Genomic DNA, 18,242 nt, shown 5'->3' with positions numbered 1-18,242 from the left:
AATGTGAAACAAGAGATCATGAAAATCCCAGAGAACACAGGCAACAATCTCTTTAACATCGACCATAGCAACTTCTTACTAAACACATCTCCAGAAGTAAGAGAAACAAAAGCATAAATAAGCTATTGGAACTTCAAGATAAAAAGCTTCTACACAGGGAAGGAAATAACCAAAACTAAAAGACAACTTCGGAATTGGAGGAGATATTTGCAAATGATATATTCAATAAAGAGTTAATATCCAAAATATATAAAGAACTTGTAAAACTCAATACCTAAAAAACAAATAATCCAGTTTTATGAAATACACACAAGACATGAACAGACATTTTTACAAAGACATACAGATGACTAACAGACACAAGGAAAAGATGCTCAACATCAATTATCAGGGAAATACAAATCAAAACTACGAAATACCAGTTCATACCTGTCAGAATTGCTAAAATTAACAACACAGAAAACAACAGATGTTTGTAAGGATGTGGAGAAAACAGAACCCTCTTACCCTGGCGGTAGGAATGCAAACTGGTGCAGCCACTCTGGAAAAACATGGAGGTTCCTCAAAAAGTTAAAAATAGAATTATCCTATGACCCATCAATTGTACTACTAGGTATTTACCCAAAGGATACAAAAATACTGATTTGAAGGAGCACATGCAGCCTGATGGATATAGCAGCATTTTCTACAATAGCCAAATTATGGAAAAAACCCAAATGTTCATCAACTTTAGGATAAAGAAGGATACACACACACACACACACACACACACACACACACACAAATGGAATATTATTCAGCCATCAAAAGGAATGAAATCTCATCATTTGCAATGATGTGGATGGAGCTAGAATGTATTATGCTAAGTGAAAGAAGTCAGGAAAAAGCAACTACCACATGATTTCACTCATATGTGTAATTTAAGAAACAAAACATATGAACATAGGGGAAAGAAAAAAAAGAGGCAAACCATAAGATACTCTTACCTATAGAGAACAAATTGAGGGTTGCTGAAGGAGAGGTTGAAGGGGGATGGGCTAAATGAGTGGCAGCTATTAAGAAAGATACTTGTGATTGAGCACTGCGTATTATATGTAAGTGATGAATCACTAAATTCTACTCCTGCAACTATTACTACATATTAACTGGAATTTAAATAAAAATGTGAAATATTTAATAAATAAAGCTATTAGGGTCATGGAAACAAATATTTAAATTTATGTAAATACTGGTAATACAATGGAGGCATATTTAAATTATGTTCTCATTAATAAAATTATGATTATTGTTGAATATCAGAAAATATTAAAGGATTATATAGAAAATTAAGGCTGGAGTAATTTCGTAAATAAAAATTGACAGTATAATCGTAAAATAAAGGTTCTGGGGAGTCAAAAGTTATACCTGGTTTTTTTGACCACATAGAAAGCCAGCATCTCTAATGTTCAAACTGGAGCACCTGGGTGGCTCAGTCGGTTGAGCGTCTGACTTCCACTCAGGTCATGATTTCGCAGTTCATGAGTTCAAGCCTTGCATCGGCACCGCTGTCAGCCTGCCAGCACAGAGCTTGCTTGGATCCTCTGTCCCCCTCTATCAGCCCCTCCCCCACTTGCACTCACTCAAAACTAAATATTTTCTAAAAGGGATCAAGTATATATATAATATAAAGTGCCTGATGCCAACCCCAGCACTTAGTAATTCTTGGTAAGTCTTAGTGCTCTACCACCTTTTCCCAGTACTTCCACTGAGCCCAACCTAACTTATGACAGGACAAACTTTCCTTGAAATTTTCCAGGGCAACAAGGAAATGGTTCACAACAGCCTTAAAGATTTTACTGCCAACAGAATTAAGATGTGATATATTACAAAGACTCCACATATGCACAAGGCCATTCTTTTGAACATGATATCAGATTCCTGGTCTTAGATGAGAACTGACCACCCTAGAGAGAAGCTCAGTTACTCAAAAACACTCTCAGCACTCTTAATATGGCCAAACACATACACATGTGGACACACAGTCACATGGACCCTGTCCTTAAGAGTCTGCAGAGTAGGTAAGGAAAGCATGAGCAACAGTCATGTGTAAGTTAGTCTGACATCACTTCCCAAATAGGCAGTAAACAAATCAAAGAACTACAAATTATGTCACGTTTTGACATTTGCTACCAGCACCCACTTTGCCAAAATTAAATGGAAAGAAATGCCTAGACAGCAAGTAACTTGAAAGTTATTATTTTTCCACATTAAAAATTGACAGAAAGAAATAAAAAAACTGATGAAACAAAACTTATCAGTCCAAAGACTAGCTATCCCCCCCCAACAATGGAAATATGATTTAGTTTATTTTTCTTCTGACCAATTTAAAAAACCAGAGAACTGGAATACAATGTCTGTATTATATATTAAAATGACTATTTGGGGGGCACCTGGGTGGCTTAGGTCATTATCTCACAGGTTCATGAGCTTGAGCCCTGCAACTGGCCCTCTACCATGAGTGGAGTCTGCTTCAGATCCTGTCTCCCCCTCTCTCTACCCCTCGTCCCCCTCAAAAATAAACATTTAAAAAATTACTAAGTTGAACCAGTCTTTTCTTTATCTTAAAAATCTACTGCCAGCAATTAAGCCTATAAGGCCCTACTCCAAACCTAACATAAGAAAATCAATACTAAAGCAGAGACACTAATTGACACAGAATCCACAATTCAATATAAATAAGGTACATATTGAAATGAAAATGGTGAGTACTGTACATTAATTCAGACGTATTGCCAGAAAAGGTCATGATACTAAAATAAGTTGTGATCCACTGATCTAAGTCATTACTTAATTTCTCAGTCTAGGCTTCTTTTTCTGTAAAACTGGGAAGCAGTTCTTCCTAAATTCCAAGGATGCTCTGAGAACACATTTTTATAGATCTAGGTACCTTAATTAGTCCTTATACAACAAATCTGGACTACACTATAATGTCATTAGAAAAAGCCTGTATAAACTACTGGGATTTTCAAACACACTCATTAAATCCTAATATTGAGAACTATTTCTCAGGTTCAGTCAACTTGATACTAAGTTGCTTAACTGACATTAAAAAAAAAGTGATCATCTTCAAAAAACAAATAAAAACAAACAAACAAAAAAACAGTCTTTTAAAACTGAGTGACAAATTCAGAGGTCTGTCACTGGTACTTATTTACAAGCACAGTTCAAATGATTCAAGTTAAATGTTAATCTCTGTTCCATTACTGTCTTCTAATAAACAGCTAGGCTAGAACTCAGATCTTTCAAATCACAAATGGTTTGGAATTCAAGGTGCTAAATTTCTGATACTTGTCCACATACGTTTTATGGCTGGATTATGGAACTATCCTGGCCTGCTTCACAAGGCTCTTTCCAAAATTCTCCTCTATAAAAGTACTATTGTCACCATGTAACTAATTTTTTCGTCAACTGGTGATTCTGCTGCCCCATCTACAACTGTCCCCCAGCTGCCGTTTTCTCACAAGCTACCACACACTAGTGGGGCAGTTGGCTCGGTTTGTACTGCAGCCTGTGGCCAAATAAAGTGAAGCTAACTGGAACCGAACCAATGGTCATTTTGCAAGGACCCTTGAACTTTGAAGCACTCTGTAAACTGCTGGTTATTTCTAATAATAATCCTGTGAAGTTTCAGAATTGAGTCACCCATTCTATTTCATTGTAAACTATATGCCACCTTAAAAACAAAACTGCAAGATATGTCCCTGGTTTTTAAAAACTCACAAATCTAGTCCAATTCTTTTTAAGTGTAAACAACTCTTACCAATGAGGGCAGGCTCAACTTAAAACTAGGAGGCGCTTCTCAAAGCAGCTAACCTGGCACCAGTCATTTGGAAAAAACAGCTTTAGGTCCTAGAATCTTAGGCTTTCCAAGCTCAGCAAGTCCAAACCTTCATTTTACAAATGAGATTTTAAATTAAGAGCTTATGGTCTGATTATTGTAATAGCTAACTCTTACACTGTACTAGGTACAAGGTACGGTTTACACCTATTTACTCCTTTAATCCTCAAACAAACCAGAAGAGGGTGAGGTCAACAAATTTGCCCAAGGTCACACAGCTATTAAGTGACAAAACCAGAACTGAAATCCAAGCAGCTGAGCTCCAGAATCTATACTCTTAAACCACCGTGCTGTTGCTTCTCTATTAGAGTGGTTTAAATGCACCCAAGGGTCTTCCAAGACTCTAGAATTCAGTTCCAACCTGACAAACGATTCTCCCCACGTCCCTTTCCCCAATGCCAACATCGCCCACCAGTGGCAAGTGAACTACAAACCTGTACCTCTAAAAGTTTCTCTTGTCTGTGTACAATCTTAAGTATCCAAAACAGGTACCCTCTAGGAAACCAAAAGATGCAGTGGTCAGTCAGAAAAGAACTCGTGTTTCTCGTTTTTGTTTTAACGGGAACATCAGAAATGCCTAAAATAATAAGTAAATGGCCTATGAGGGTTTTTTCTGAAAAAGGCAAACATCTACCGTATTTTCATGATGCTTGAAATGATGAAACAGAGCAAATACCAGGCACGGCCCTGTTTTTTTCCAGCTGTCTGTAATTCAAGAAGGGTGAGCCACAGTTTGTGCATCAGAATGTAGGTGAGAAATGAATAGGTGGAGGGAGAAAAGGGGGTGAGAAGGGGTATTACTCCAATTCTCCAAAGTAATGTGGCTGAGACTTCAGACCCCATGTGTTAGAAGTTAAAAGCAGTATTTCACACCACTGCTGCGCTGGCCGGCTTCAGTGCCCCTCCAGGCTGCAGAGAGGTGGTTACGTGGCGCTTGGAGGCATTTCCTCTAGCCTGAAGAGGAGGTGGCCTTCCCGGCTGGTGGAAGCCCCTCACTCACCGCACTGCAACAGGGGACGCCTCGGGGAGGCGGGAAATGGGACGTGATAGCTTCCCGGGGAAGCCAGAGCTGGCAACGTCAGGGGCGCCTTGAGCGTAGCCGCTGTTGGGACCACGCCTGCCCGCCTCCCCCACCCCTCAGGACCACCTCAGTCAAACCCGCCTTCCGGCTTCGAGGGTCAGCAGCACGCTGGAGACGCGACAGGACTCCTGAAGCAAAGGCTCCTGAGGGCGGACACGACCCTCAGTGGGCTACTCACCAGGTTGAGGGGTCCTTCCATTACTTCCATAGACCCCGGGGTAAGCGGCGGCCTGAGGAAGGGGAGAGACGGCGCCGGAGCACATGGAGGGAAACAGTAGTAAGGAGGGAGCCAGAGCGGCGGCGGTGGTAGTTGCCCCTCTCCGCGCCCCGCGAGCCAGCAGTGGGTGCAGAGGGAGCAACAACCGCACCACTTCCTCCTCCGGTGGCGCGCCGCGGGCCCGCCCCCTGCGCCGCGGCCACGCACGCGTCATGGCGTCACACGTGGCTGATTAAAGGTGGGAGTGAGTGCCCGGAGTGGGTGGGGCTCAGGGAAGGCGGGGCCGGACTAGCGTACACTCGCTCGTGGGCCATTTTTTGTCTCGCGAGAGGCGTGTCTTCAGCTTCTTGAAGTCTTCTCTGACGTCACGCGGGGTGGGCGACCTTCTTGAAACTTGAGTGAAATGACTGAGTTGTGCTCTTGGCGTCTCTGGTTCTCTTCCAGCATGATTTTTCCCCAAATTCCTCAGGTTGCTGTGCGTTCTTGTGCTCTCCCGTTCTCACCTTTATTCTTGTATTTGATATTTTTCAGAAATCAGCCACCTGTGTGGCTCAGTGCGTTAAGCCTACGGCTTCGGCTCAGGTCATGATCTCACGGCTTGTGAGTTAGAGACCCTCCTTGGGCTCTGCGGTCAGCACAGAGCCCGCTTTCTATTTTCTGTGCCCTCTCCCGCCTGTCCCTCACTTGTTCTCTCAAAAGTAAATAAACATTTAAAAAAATAAAAAACAAAAATCAGATTTGAGCAGCGCTAAGTCAGGCCTTGGACTAGGGAAACAAACCAATAATTAAGGGCTCTGCCCTTAAGGTGCTGGCAAACTAATTAAATTAATGTGGATTACAAAAAGCCAAATATAATACTTGATTAAGTTAACAGTTGTGTGCTTAACCACTATGCTAGGTTCTTTCTGTCAAAGAATTCACTGACAAAGTTGTGATTTATCTTATAAAGGGAATGGATAGGGAGCTGTGACAGAGGCACCATGAGTTGGACAACTTCAAAGAAATGAATTTGATCAAGAGTCCTGCAAGGCTGGAAGAGGACCCCAAACTCTAGTCGAGACCACAACCTTGGCGTACACCTTGATTGCAGCCTTGTGAGATCCAGAGCAGAGGACTCATTGAAGCCATGCCCAGACGCCTGACCCACGGAGATTGTGAGATAATGAATTTGTGTTGTTTTAAGCTAGTAAGTTTGAGATAATTTGTTATATGGCAAAGAAACCTATTACAGACTCCTTCAAGGCAGTAAGCCAGAGGCAGAACTTTCTTGATAAACCGTAAATATGGGTAGTAATCCATGTTATGGCACTAGTGACTGGTGGCTGAGCAGTGGACAGGTTTAATACCTCTAAGGGAATCGTAAGTGGCAAATGGACAAGGAAGGAGAGTATGATGTATTCAAGCACTCACCAGTGTTTGAGAGTAACTCAGTCAAATCAGCAAACGAGAGGACATGAGAGATATACATAACCAAGTGGTGAGACAGATATTGTATCCACCAGCCCTATATTCCGCCACTTGCTGTCATGCTGTTGGCCTGACCAGCCATAGGCATGAAGAGCATTGGAGACATGGCCATGTCATCAAAGGAAAAGGTTGCAGGCCTGCAGAGACTTTAGAGCTATCCCAGCTGGGATTCCTTTGAAATTTGGGAAACACCAGCTGCACCTGAAGCTTGCCAATGGCTGTTTTCACTACTTCATATTTGTATCCCTTCAGACACATGGATGACTTCTTTGCCTATTGGGAAAAACCCATTTATCTCCTGAGACCATCAGTGGAGGATTATAGAAATCCTCAGGCCCTCCTGGCTGGGAACATAGTGGACATTCCTATTACTGATTCAGAGATGAGAAGAGCTCAGCACTGGGTCTTTGCTGCAATTCAGCAAGACGGGCCAGAGGCTTTTGGGAGAACATTTAAAAGCTGCAAAGCTTTCTGCTTTCTGTGGTTCGCCTGGAAAATATATCTCATGTTAAAGAATCCATTCCTAAATGAGTCACCACTGCAGACTTGCCACATTGGAGAAGTTCCCAAATTTACCACAAGACTCAATTTCAGACATTCCTTATATATTACCTGCTCTAATTTCATACCTATTTATAGCATCTTGATAGTTCAATCTCTTCTTGAATGCTTACTACAATCAATGCAGAGTGATGGGGTTTTCTTAAAATCTTTTTTTAAAAATGTTTATTTTTAAGAGAGAGAACATGCACACACATGAGTAGGAGGAGGAGAGAGGGACAGAGGATTTGAAGTGGGCTCTGTGCCAACAGCAGAAAGCCCAGTGTGGGGCTGGATGTCAAAAACCGTGAGATCGTGACCTGAGCTGAAGTCAGAAGCTTAACCAGCTGAGCCAGCCAGGTTGTGATCTGTTTTTAACGATTAGAGAATTCTTCCTTTGTGTGAACTGTAATCTGTCTTCCTGCGACTGCCATGCCCTAAGTTTGTATAAGTCATTATAACATGTGTGAACACATGCACAAATGTTCCCTGCTATCAAAATTTAAGATGTGCATACCCTTGATTTGGCAATTCCTACAGAAATGCTAGCACAATTTTAGAAATTAAAGGTATGTGAGGAGGTTCACTGGGGCTTTGTAATAATGCTTTCCTTAGTTTTGGAACAGTTCAAGTAAATCGAGAAGGATCATTTGACAGAGATGCTGTAGAGGGCATTCCTGCATCTAGTAGGAGCTTGGACTGATGACCTCAGAAGTTTGTGAATTTATAAGCCTTTGGTGTGCTCATTTGCAGAAAGAGAGAACAGACCCTTCTGGTCTTCTGCTCCATCTACCTTTGTTGTTTCTCGCTGCTCAGTACGGGAACTCCATGGAGAAGGGGATCAGGATAAGGTTAGTATCAGGAAGCTTAACATGGCCGTTGAGGTCCCTGAGGGCCCCTCTAATTATACCATAGAAAAGGGAATCCATTATGCCTCCCACACCTGCTCAGTTCATAGATTGCCAGTGGGTCCACACAAAGCACAATCTCTTCTGTAGTCAAGAAACCTACAGGGCCCACCAAATGGGGCAATAACAGGGGTAGCAGCAGGGGCAGCAACAACGGTGCTGGGTGCAACACAGCAACCAAGTCTGCAGGCTGAAGACAGAGCAACCCAGCAATATCAAGAGCAGCCAGCAAAGGCCCAGGACAATGAGGAGCCAGTGTGGTTATGACAGAACCATTGACACGCCCTCCCTCAGTGGGTGTTTAAGTGGTTGTGGCAGGTGCTTCTCACATGTCCTCGAAAGTTACTTCCAGATGTGATGGCAAGCCCCAACTAGACGGGCAGTTGTTCTGTGTCCAAGCAGGGCAGCAGGTAGATGGGTGCTTACTGTTTTAATGTCCCTATTTTCCTATGTCTGAGGACATATAAGGCAACCTTAGAATCACTGACAGCCAGGTAGCAGTTGTGATGAAGCTGCATTGCCTTAGCAAACCTTTAGCCGGGGCGTGCGACTCTTGATCTTAGGGTCGTGAGCTCAAGCCCTACCCTGGGCACAGAATGTACTTAAAAAAACGAAGAAGAAAAAAAGAAAACCTTTAGCCAAATTTATTTATGTTTACCTTTTTATGTATGAACAAGAGTGATATGAAGCAAAAAATGTCTAAGTCTGAAGAACCAACCTCTTTCACTATATATAAAAATAAATTTTAAGTAACGAAAACAATGGCTAAATTTCAGAGAAAACCACTTTGCTGGCACAGTTAGCATGTGAGTGGATAACCCTCCTGCCCGTACTTACTTGGTATGAGGACTTGTCTTCCTGTTTCGTCATTCCTGGATTTGAAAGGAGTCACCAAATTCTTCCCCTTTACAAATTCATCATGAACAAAAGTAAGACTGCCTTTAACTTTAAATGAAAATTAACTGTAGTGTTAGATGAGTGTTTTTAAGACAGGGCTTGATGTTAAACAGAGGGTAAACACTATCTTCAAGTTGATTTAAGTGCTTCTCGAAGATTTAAATTTCTTCATTTTCCTAAAACCTTTTTTATCCCCATTTCTCAATAGCAATGGGTTTAACTTTGTAGAACACTTTGCAGGGTTCCAAGCACTTACATGTACAGTTGCTCATTCAATTCCAACAGGCTCAAATTAGTGACTTCCCCAATGTCATAAAATTGGTAAGTAGCCTAACTAGGTCTGAAATCTAGGTCTGTCTGGCTACAAGCCCAGTACTCTTTCCGCTACAAGCAGCTGAATATCTACTGGATTGACATCGAATGTTGGTAATAGCAGAAATAGACTGTTAGGATAACCCACTGTAATTACACAGGTTATTTTGGGTTTTCCTAAATTCATAGTCCTGAGTACCAAGCCAGTCAAGCTAAAAAGGGAGTTTCTATTGTTAGTGGCTCTGTTCTCCTCCAGGGTATTTGCCAAGAAGTATTCACAAACTAGACTGGGCAGGAACAGACCATGTGAGGGAGGGGGGGAAGGTGGCTGTGAGGTCACAGGCTCTAACTCCTGGACTCTGAGCCAAGTTGTCCAGTTGCTTCAGCATGAGCCAGGATGAAGAGAGCCAAGTTAGGCAGGAGTCAGGCATTCTATTCAACAAAGGTCAACAGAGGGGAGGCCAACAAAAGTAGAATTTCAGGGCAGGTTTCTTATCCAGTAAGCTGACACATGGGAAAAGTCAGTCAAATAAAGGCAGAAAGGCAATGATTCAACCAACTTTGTATTAGGTTAGTGTTTGTCAAACAAGGGAGCATAAGAGAATACTCCAGAATCCCAAAATGTCCTTGGACTATGTATCTGCTGGTGCAACAGCTGGGCTGCTTCGTTTCCATCTGGAAAAAATTACTTCTGGGGGCGTCTGGGTGGCTCAGTAGGTTAAACATCCGACTTCAGCTCAGGTCCTGATCTCACGGTTCGTGGGTTCAAGCCCTGCATCAGGCTCTGTGCTGACAGCTAGCTCAGAGCCTGGGAGCCTGTCTTCGGATTCTGTGTCTCCCTTTCTCCGCCCCTCCCCTGCCCATGCTTTGTCTCTCAAAAATACATAAACATTTAAAAAATTAAAATAACTTCTGTGTTTATTTGTGGCAGGTCTGGCATGAAGGAAACCTTTTACGTGTGTGTGTGTGTGTGTGTGTGTGTGTGTGTGTGTGTATGTGTGTGATTTTTATTTTGTTTTTAAAGTAGTCTCTACACCCAATGTTGGGCTCAAACGTGCAATCTCCAGATTAAGATTTGCATGCTTTAAAGACTGAGCCACCCAGGTGCCCCCCACCTATATATTTTTTATAAGCACTTCAGAACACTGAGGCATGTATAATCAAATCCTCCTCAATCATTACAGTCACCACCCCCAATTACACAGATCTCAAACTTCCAGTTCTACCTCTTGCTCTGACCCTTTGCGGCAAAACACTGATTCACGTGGACTTTGTTTCAAACAGAGGGATCACACATTGAGAAGGGATCAAGGGAATCATGCGATATTGGAAGATGATGGGGTTTGGTTACTCTTAAATAAATATAGATGAGAGGAGACTTAGAAACCAAATTGTAGAGAAGAAATGATTGAAGTCATAAAGCAGAAGTTTAGACAGTTTTCTTCCTCTAGTTTCTAGGAGAGATTTGCCTCCAACTTCCTTTTAAAAAAATTTTTTTTTATGTCTTTATTTTTATTTTGAGAGAGACAGAGTGAGTGGGGGAGGGGCAGAGAGAGAGGGAGACACAGAATGTGAAGCGGGCTCCAGGCTCTGAGCTGTCAGCACAGAGCCCAATGCAGGGCTCAAACCCACGGACTATGAGATCATGACCTGAGCTGAAGTCAGATGCTTAACTTCAGTTTCCTTTTAAAAAGTATTTCGTGAGTTGTCAAGATTCTCAAGTCCATTGTTAACCTGTTTAGTCCCTCTGTGTCGATACTTCCTGCTGCCATTCCACCTAAGCAGCACTAGCACAGGAGACCTTGATTGGCAGTCCTGGGAAGCCATGTGAGGGCTTCAGGGAAGGAAGGGGTCATAGCAAAGTAGCACAGAAAAAATAAGAATTTTACCACTAATTGAATGTTTTACCTCTCACTTTCACTATACGCTTTACTTCTGAGATGTTCTTTCCAGAAGTCTTTATATTTTCCTCACCCTTCAGGGAACTGGAAAAGTCTCTTAGAATCTTGTAGGCAAATGGTTCTAAAACAAACAAAAAATAAGAAGGCAGGAGAAATGGGCAGGTAGTGGGGAGAGAGAAAAAGAAGAAAGAAGAAGAGTAAGAATAGGAAAACAGAAGACAGGAAGGGAAAGAAAGAACAAATGAAAGAACAAAAAAGAAAGAAAAAGAAAGAAGAAGAAAAAGAGAAAAAGAAAGAAAGAAAAGGGAGAGAAAAGAAAAAGAGAGAGAGAAAGAGGGAGGAAGGAAGGGAAGGAGAAGGAAGGGGGAGGGAGGAAAATATGACAAATACATTGTACTTTCTATCCTGACATGTTTACATCACATGCTGTTGACATTCAGTCCAGAAACAATTGTGGGGAGAATGGTACAACCTCAGATGTTAGGACCTTGGGACTACAGCCAGAGAATTTTCATACCAGACTTCAGCCTTGGCCAGACACTTAGGTTATTCTGTGCCAATTGTCTCTCACCATTTCTAAAACCCGAGGGACTCTGATTGACTTCCATGGTTTGACTGCCATGTTCATCAAACTATTCTTTTCCAGTTTGGGTGTTGGAGTAAGGGAGAAAAATAAATGGGGAAATAAACAATTGGAGAATTTTTGGTCACAGTGGTGAAATAATTTACAGAACTCTCTTAAATTCTTCAATTATCACAGAGCAAATATCCTACTCGATTAAATTGTCATTATTGGCTGTGTTATATAGGAAGTATATTTTGTAACTGTATAAACAAAGCCTTTTTTGCATAGATGCACTTTTTGTACCTCATGACAAAGTTCATATATAATAGAATCATGAACACCCGTATACCCAAACTCTGTATTTGGTAGTTAATATTTCACCATATTTTCCCCATCTATTGTTTGCTAAAAATTTTTAAGTAAATTATACACAATATTTTACTTTCCTCTAATTACTTTAGTATTCATCTCTAAAAAATGAGAGCATTTTCCCTACTTTATAATGCTTTAGTTGTACATAACAAAATTAACATCAATTCCTTAACACCAACCTATACCATAGTCAGATTTCCCCAACTGTCCTCAAAATGCCAGAATTGTAGCAGGTCAAGATCCCATCAAAGTTAACACCTTGCATATAATATCCCTTATAAATATCCCTTAATTCACTTTTAATCTACATGACATTTACTTTTCGAGAGTCTTGACCAGTTGTCCGTCCACTCTCCTGCTCAATTTTTATTTTTATTTTTTTAATTTTTAAAAAAGATTTTAACATTTATTTATTTTTGAGAGGCAGAGCATGAGTGGGGGAGGGGCAGAGAGAGAGGGAGATACAGGACCTGAAGCAGCCTCCAGGCTTTCAACTGTCAGCACAGAGCCTAACACAGGGCTCAAACCCACAGATGGTGAGATCATGACCTGAGCCATCCCAGTGCCCCTGTCTCCTACTCTATTTATTTTTATTACTTTTTTTAATGTTTATTTATTTATGGGAGACAAACGGAGTACAAGCAGGGGAGAGGCAGAGAGAGAGACACACACGCACAGAATCTGAAGCAGGCTCCAGGCTCTGAGCTATCAGCACAGCACCCCAGGCAGCGCTCAAACCCACAAAGTACAAGATCATGATCTGGGCCAAAGTCGGATGCTCAACTGACTGAGCCACCCAGGTGCCCCTCCTACTCTATTTTTAATCACTTATTACACTATCTTTTAAAATCAGTGTGTGGGGGCACTTGGGTGGCTCAGTCGGTTGGGCCTCCGACTTCAGCTCAGGTCAGATCTCACGTTCATGGGTTGGAGCCCCACACTAGGCTCTGTGCTGACGGCTCAGAGCCTGGAGACTGCTTCCAGTTCTGTTTCTCCTCTCTCTGACCCTCCCCCTCTCATGCTCTGTCTCTCCCTGTATCAAATAAATACATAGAACATTAAAAAAAAACGTAGAGGCTCGTGGCTGGCTCAGTCGGTAGAGCACGTGACTCTCAATCTCAGGGTCATGAGTTCAAGCCCCACGTTGGCCATGGAGCCTATGTTTAAAAAAATAAAAATAAAAAAAATAAAAATAAAATCAGTGTGTGTATTTTTAATAGGTTCTACATCCAACGTGGGGCTTGAACTCACAATCTGAGCTAGCCAGGCACCACTGGATATAGATATTAAATATACTTTCTTCATATATCCACTTATAATAAGCCTTAAAGTAATATAAAGAACATCAAATTTTGATTTTATGACCGTGAATTTTGTGCCTCCTATTTTAGTTGTTACTCTTTTTGTTGCAAATAGCAGAAACCAGCCTTGACTAGATCAAATCAAATGGAGGATTTAATAGAACTTATTAGTTATGAATTGCATTTCCTACATATAGTATAAAATCCCAGAATAAAGATGACTTAAGTAAGATAGAAGTCTGTAAAAGAACTTGAGAGAAGAGGAGTCCAGGCTTGGCATAGCAGATCCATAGTAGGGCTCAAGGTCTCTCTCCCCTGCATGTGCAGTCACATGGTTTTCATCTCAAAACTGTCTCTCATCCTGTTACCTCTTCTTTGCTTTTATCATCAGCGTGCTTGGAGGGGTAGTGCATCCTTAGGGACCATTCTCATTAACAACTTACATGTCTCCTTTTTCTTGTGGACCTCAGTGAAGATTTGAATCAATTAAATCCTTAGTTCATGACCATCCATCATTAGTAATCCATGCATCACACTTTTTTTATTTATTTGTAATTCATGTATTTAGAATATAATTAAAACCCATGAACCCACCACTACTACAAAACAAAGCTAATATGAACATTCTTGTTCATGTATTTTGGAGCATATATGCATGCGTTTCTGCTGAGCATATATGTAGGGCTAGGATTGCTGGGTTATGTATTATGTGTATGTTCAGTTTTCATAGATAAAGCCAGTTTTCCAAAATGCTTATGCCAATTTACACTAACAGTGAGAGTGAATGAAAATGCCATTTGCTTTAAATTGTTGTCAATACTTTGTATTTTTTGTCTTTATCTATTTAGCCATTCTGTTGATATGTAGTTTGTCTTACTGTTTACCTCTTTCAAAGTTGACTTTTGCTCTCATTACTTTATCCTGTAAGGGATATTCTCCTGAAGATATATCTTTTAATTTTTTGATCACCATGTTAATGACTTTTCTTCAATTTATGCCCTTCACTGCTCAGTAATATTTGACATCAATAACCACCACTTTCTTCTGGAAACTCTGTTTCGTTGACTTCCAGGACTTTGTATTACACTGGAAAGAATGCCTTTAGCCACAATTCCAAAATCCAGTATACCCTGAAAACAGAAACCTTTTATATTAATTATTTGGTGGCAAAACCCATCCTGAGCTATCATGAGACTAGTCCTTTGTCCCACTCAGTGTTATGTTTACATGATTCATTGAAGATTTGTTAATGCATATATTTATTATGAGATACTGCCCCAGTCTCTGTTCTGCAATATGGAATATAAGCACCATATTAGCTTTTGAAAATTCAGAAAATTCTGAATTCCAAAGTAAATTTGACTCTGATTTTTCTATTTTTTCTGTTTTTTATTTTATAGAGAGAGAGAGCACACATGCCAGTGGGGGACAGGGACAGAGTGAGAGAGAGAGAGAGAGAGAGAGAGAGAGAGAGAGAGAATCTTACACAGGCTCCACGCTTAGTGCAGAGCCCAACTTGGGGCTTGGAATCCTGGGATCATGACCTGAGCCAGAATCAAGAGTCATACATTCAATTGACTGAGCCACTCATCTACCCTAGACCTTGAGTAAAATTTTGTGTGGTATTGTAGAAAACACATAGACCTTGGAGTCTGATTAACACATCTGTTGATCCCACTTCACTCAACCTCTGCATTCAACCTCTTGAAATTCTAGTTTTGTTTTTTTAATTTCATCTCTACACCAGGGGCTGAAATAACTAGCTGATAAAGCTGTAAATATCATTGCTTATATGACTCATACATCTAAAACTCAATATATTGAAGATTGAGCTCACTATCCTCCCCTCCCCTGACTACCTGTTTCTTTGTTCCTTATCTCAGGGCATGGCACCAGTGTCCCAACTATTTGCCCAACTCAGAAACCCAGGCACTATCCTCAGTTTATTCCTCCTTTCCCAGTCCATTGGCAAGTCCTGTAAGTTCTACATCTTGAGGGGTTCTCAGTTCTGCATATTTCTCTCCATTCCTGCTATCAGCTTGCCTATCTCATTATAACAGACTCTTAGGTTATCTTCTTATCTCTAGTGCCACCACTTTTCAGTTTACTCTCTATGTTAGAGCCAAAGCAATTAGTGCAAATTCAATTACAGCACTCTCCTGCTTACAGCTATGGCCTTCCCACTGCCCCAAGATAAAGGCCCAGTTCTATCATGATGTCCAAGGTCTTCCCAAGTTGTCTGCTTATTTCTCTAGATTAATGGAAAAACTACCTTTAGTTCCCTACCTTGCCAAATCCTTTCTTGTGCCTTGGTCTTTTTTTTTTAATGCTTTATAATATTGCCAACTTAAATGCATTTTTTAAAAAGATTTTTAAGATGTTTATTTATTTTTGTGAGACAGACAAACGATGAACAAGGGAGAGGCAGAAAGAGAGGGAGACACAGAATCTGAAGCAGCTCAAGGCTCTGAGCTGTCAGCACATAGCCCAGTGTGGGGCTTGAACCCATGGACAGTGAGATCATGACCTGAGCCGAAGTCAGATGCTTAACAGACTGAGACACCCAGGTGCCCCTAAATGCTTGTCTTTTTCTAAAGATGTTTATTTTGAGAGAAAGATCATGAGTTAGCAGAGGAGGTACAGAGAGAGGGAGATAGAATCCCAAGCAGGCTCCATGCTGTCAGCACAGAGCCCAATGTGGGGCTTGAACCCATGAACTGTGCAATTATGACTTGTGCCAGAACCAAGTTTCAGAGCTTAACCAACTGAGCCACCCAAACACCCCCATGCTCTGGTCTTTGACTATCCTCTACCTACAGTTCGAAGCATGCTTCTTCCACACCTTTGTCTGGGGCCATTTTCATTAAAACTTAAGATCTTACTTTGAATGAGACTTCTTTCAGAAAAGCTAATTTGCTTTGGATTGAACTGTGTTTTTACAAAATTAATATATTGGAGCCCCAACCCTCCCCTTCTATCTCTTTGGAGATAGGGTCATGAAGGAGGGAATGAAGGTTAAATCAGGTCATAAGACTGGGATCTTAATCCAATAAATCTGGGGTCCTCCTAAGAAGAAAAGATACAAGCGAAAAGCCCATGTGAGGACACAGTGAGAAGGTAGCCATCTATAAGCCAAGGAGAGAGAGAACTTAAGAGAAACCAATTCAGCCAACTTTGATCCTGGGCTGAGAAAATATTGCTTCTGTTGTACAAACTACTTGATCTGTGGTGTTTTGCTGTGATAGCCTTAGCAGACTAATACAGAATCCTTTCTCTGTATTGTCATGGATGCTATCATTCTTCCATCAGAATCTTTATCATGTGATATTGTAATTATCTGTTTTGTTTTCCACATCTCCATATCTCCTTTTAGACTGAAGCTACCCTCCAGGGCAAGGATTTGTCTTTTATTGTTCATCTTGCAGCCTAGCTCCTCACGTAATAGCTAGCAGATCATAGGCACATAAGAAATATTTCTGAATGAATAAATTAGTTAATAGAATAACATGTAAATGTTCTTGTGCGGTTAAGAATACATATTAACATTCAGTGTTTGTTTTATCTTTCCCTTTCTCCCATTTCTAATTGCTTCTTCCTATCACAAGCTCCTTTTCCCATCCAGTAAATGTTACTGAAGGTTAAGTCTATTTATTTATTTTTTAATATTTATTTATTTTTGAGAGAGAGAGAGAGAGAGAGAGAGAGAGAGAGTGCAAGCAGGGGGAAGGGCGGAGAGAGAAGAAACAGAGAATCTGAGGCTGGCTCTGTGCTTGAGAACAGAGAACCAGATGCAGGGCTCAAAATCACAAACCATGAGATCATGACCTGAGCCAAAGTTGAACACTTAACCGACTGAGCCACCCAGGAGCCCCAACTCTGCTATCTACATTTACACATGCCCATGCACATCTGAAGATCTTATAGGACAGACCCACCATCTGTGACTATGTATGAGATGTTTTGTGTCTCCTGAGAATCCAGCAGGACACATTTGACTCAGGACTAACAAGCCTTGGTGGTCTATGGGGAGAAGTGACCCAAAGTGTAGTGTGATATCTTAGTTGGGGAGCCTGCCAACCTGGTTCCATTCTAATACAGGCCGGCTCCAAAAAAGAGTGTACTATTTGGCTAGGGCTGACATAACAAAGTACCACAGACTTGGTTACTTAAACAACAGAAATTTATTTTCCCTAAATTCTGGAGGCTAGAAGTCCAAGATCAAGGTATTGGCAGGGTTGGCCTCTCTCCTTGACTTGTAGATGGACATCTTCTCCCTGTGTCCTCATGTTGATAGGGAAAAATTATAAGATAGCCAACAGGACTGATAGGGGAATTTCAGTGCCTGCCCAAAGATTCTTGTTTTGGATTCTTCTTCCTGCCCCACTTGCCATGCATGCCAAATTGCCACTAATGTGGAAGTAACAGACTATAAATTGTCCCCCATGCTTACGTTCAGGGCTCGGACTTCTGGAGAGTGATCTCTTAGCCTGCTGGTGTGAAATAAACCTCCTGCCTTCCACGATCTCCAAGTGCTGCTTGGTTCTTCTGCCTGGTGATCCAGACCAGGTTCCGTAACAATGTGGTCTTCCTTCTGTGCACATTTGTGTCCAAATTTTCTCTTCTTCTAGGGACACCAGACATGTTGTTGCATTGGGGTCCTCCTATATGACTTCATTTTATAACCTAATTATTTCTTTAAAGGCATATTCTACAAATACCATCACATTCTGAAGTACTTGCACTTCTATATATGAATTTTAGGGGGACACAATTCAGTCCATAGTAGGCAGCAAGGTATTCATGT

General features: G+C 41.3%; 1 protein-coding gene across 1 annotated transcript in view; it reads right to left on the bottom strand.

Annotated features, from left to right (window-relative positions):
- The window catches only part of NRBF2 (nuclear receptor binding factor 2), a gene marked incomplete at its 3' end in the record, with an annotated part of 37,013 nt that extends 31,644 nt beyond the window's left edge, over positions 1–5,369 (bottom strand). The window contains exon 1 of the mRNA XM_029919642.1: positions 5,137–5,369. Coding sequence (XP_029775502.1) covers positions 5,137–5,166 — 30 coding nt within the window. The remainder of the gene's footprint in view (positions 1–5,136) is intronic.
- Between the last annotated feature and the right edge of the window lie 12,873 nt (positions 5,370–18,242).

This window comes from Suricata suricatta, chromosome 2 (assembly GCF_006229205.1).
Source record: "Suricata suricatta isolate VVHF042 chromosome 2, meerkat_22Aug2017_6uvM2_HiC, whole genome shotgun sequence".
NCBI lineage: Eukaryota > Metazoa > Chordata > Mammalia > Carnivora > Herpestidae > Suricata > Suricata suricatta.
The sequence above is the reverse complement of the archived record's forward strand: the minus strand, read 5'-3'. Positions and strand labels throughout refer to the sequence as shown.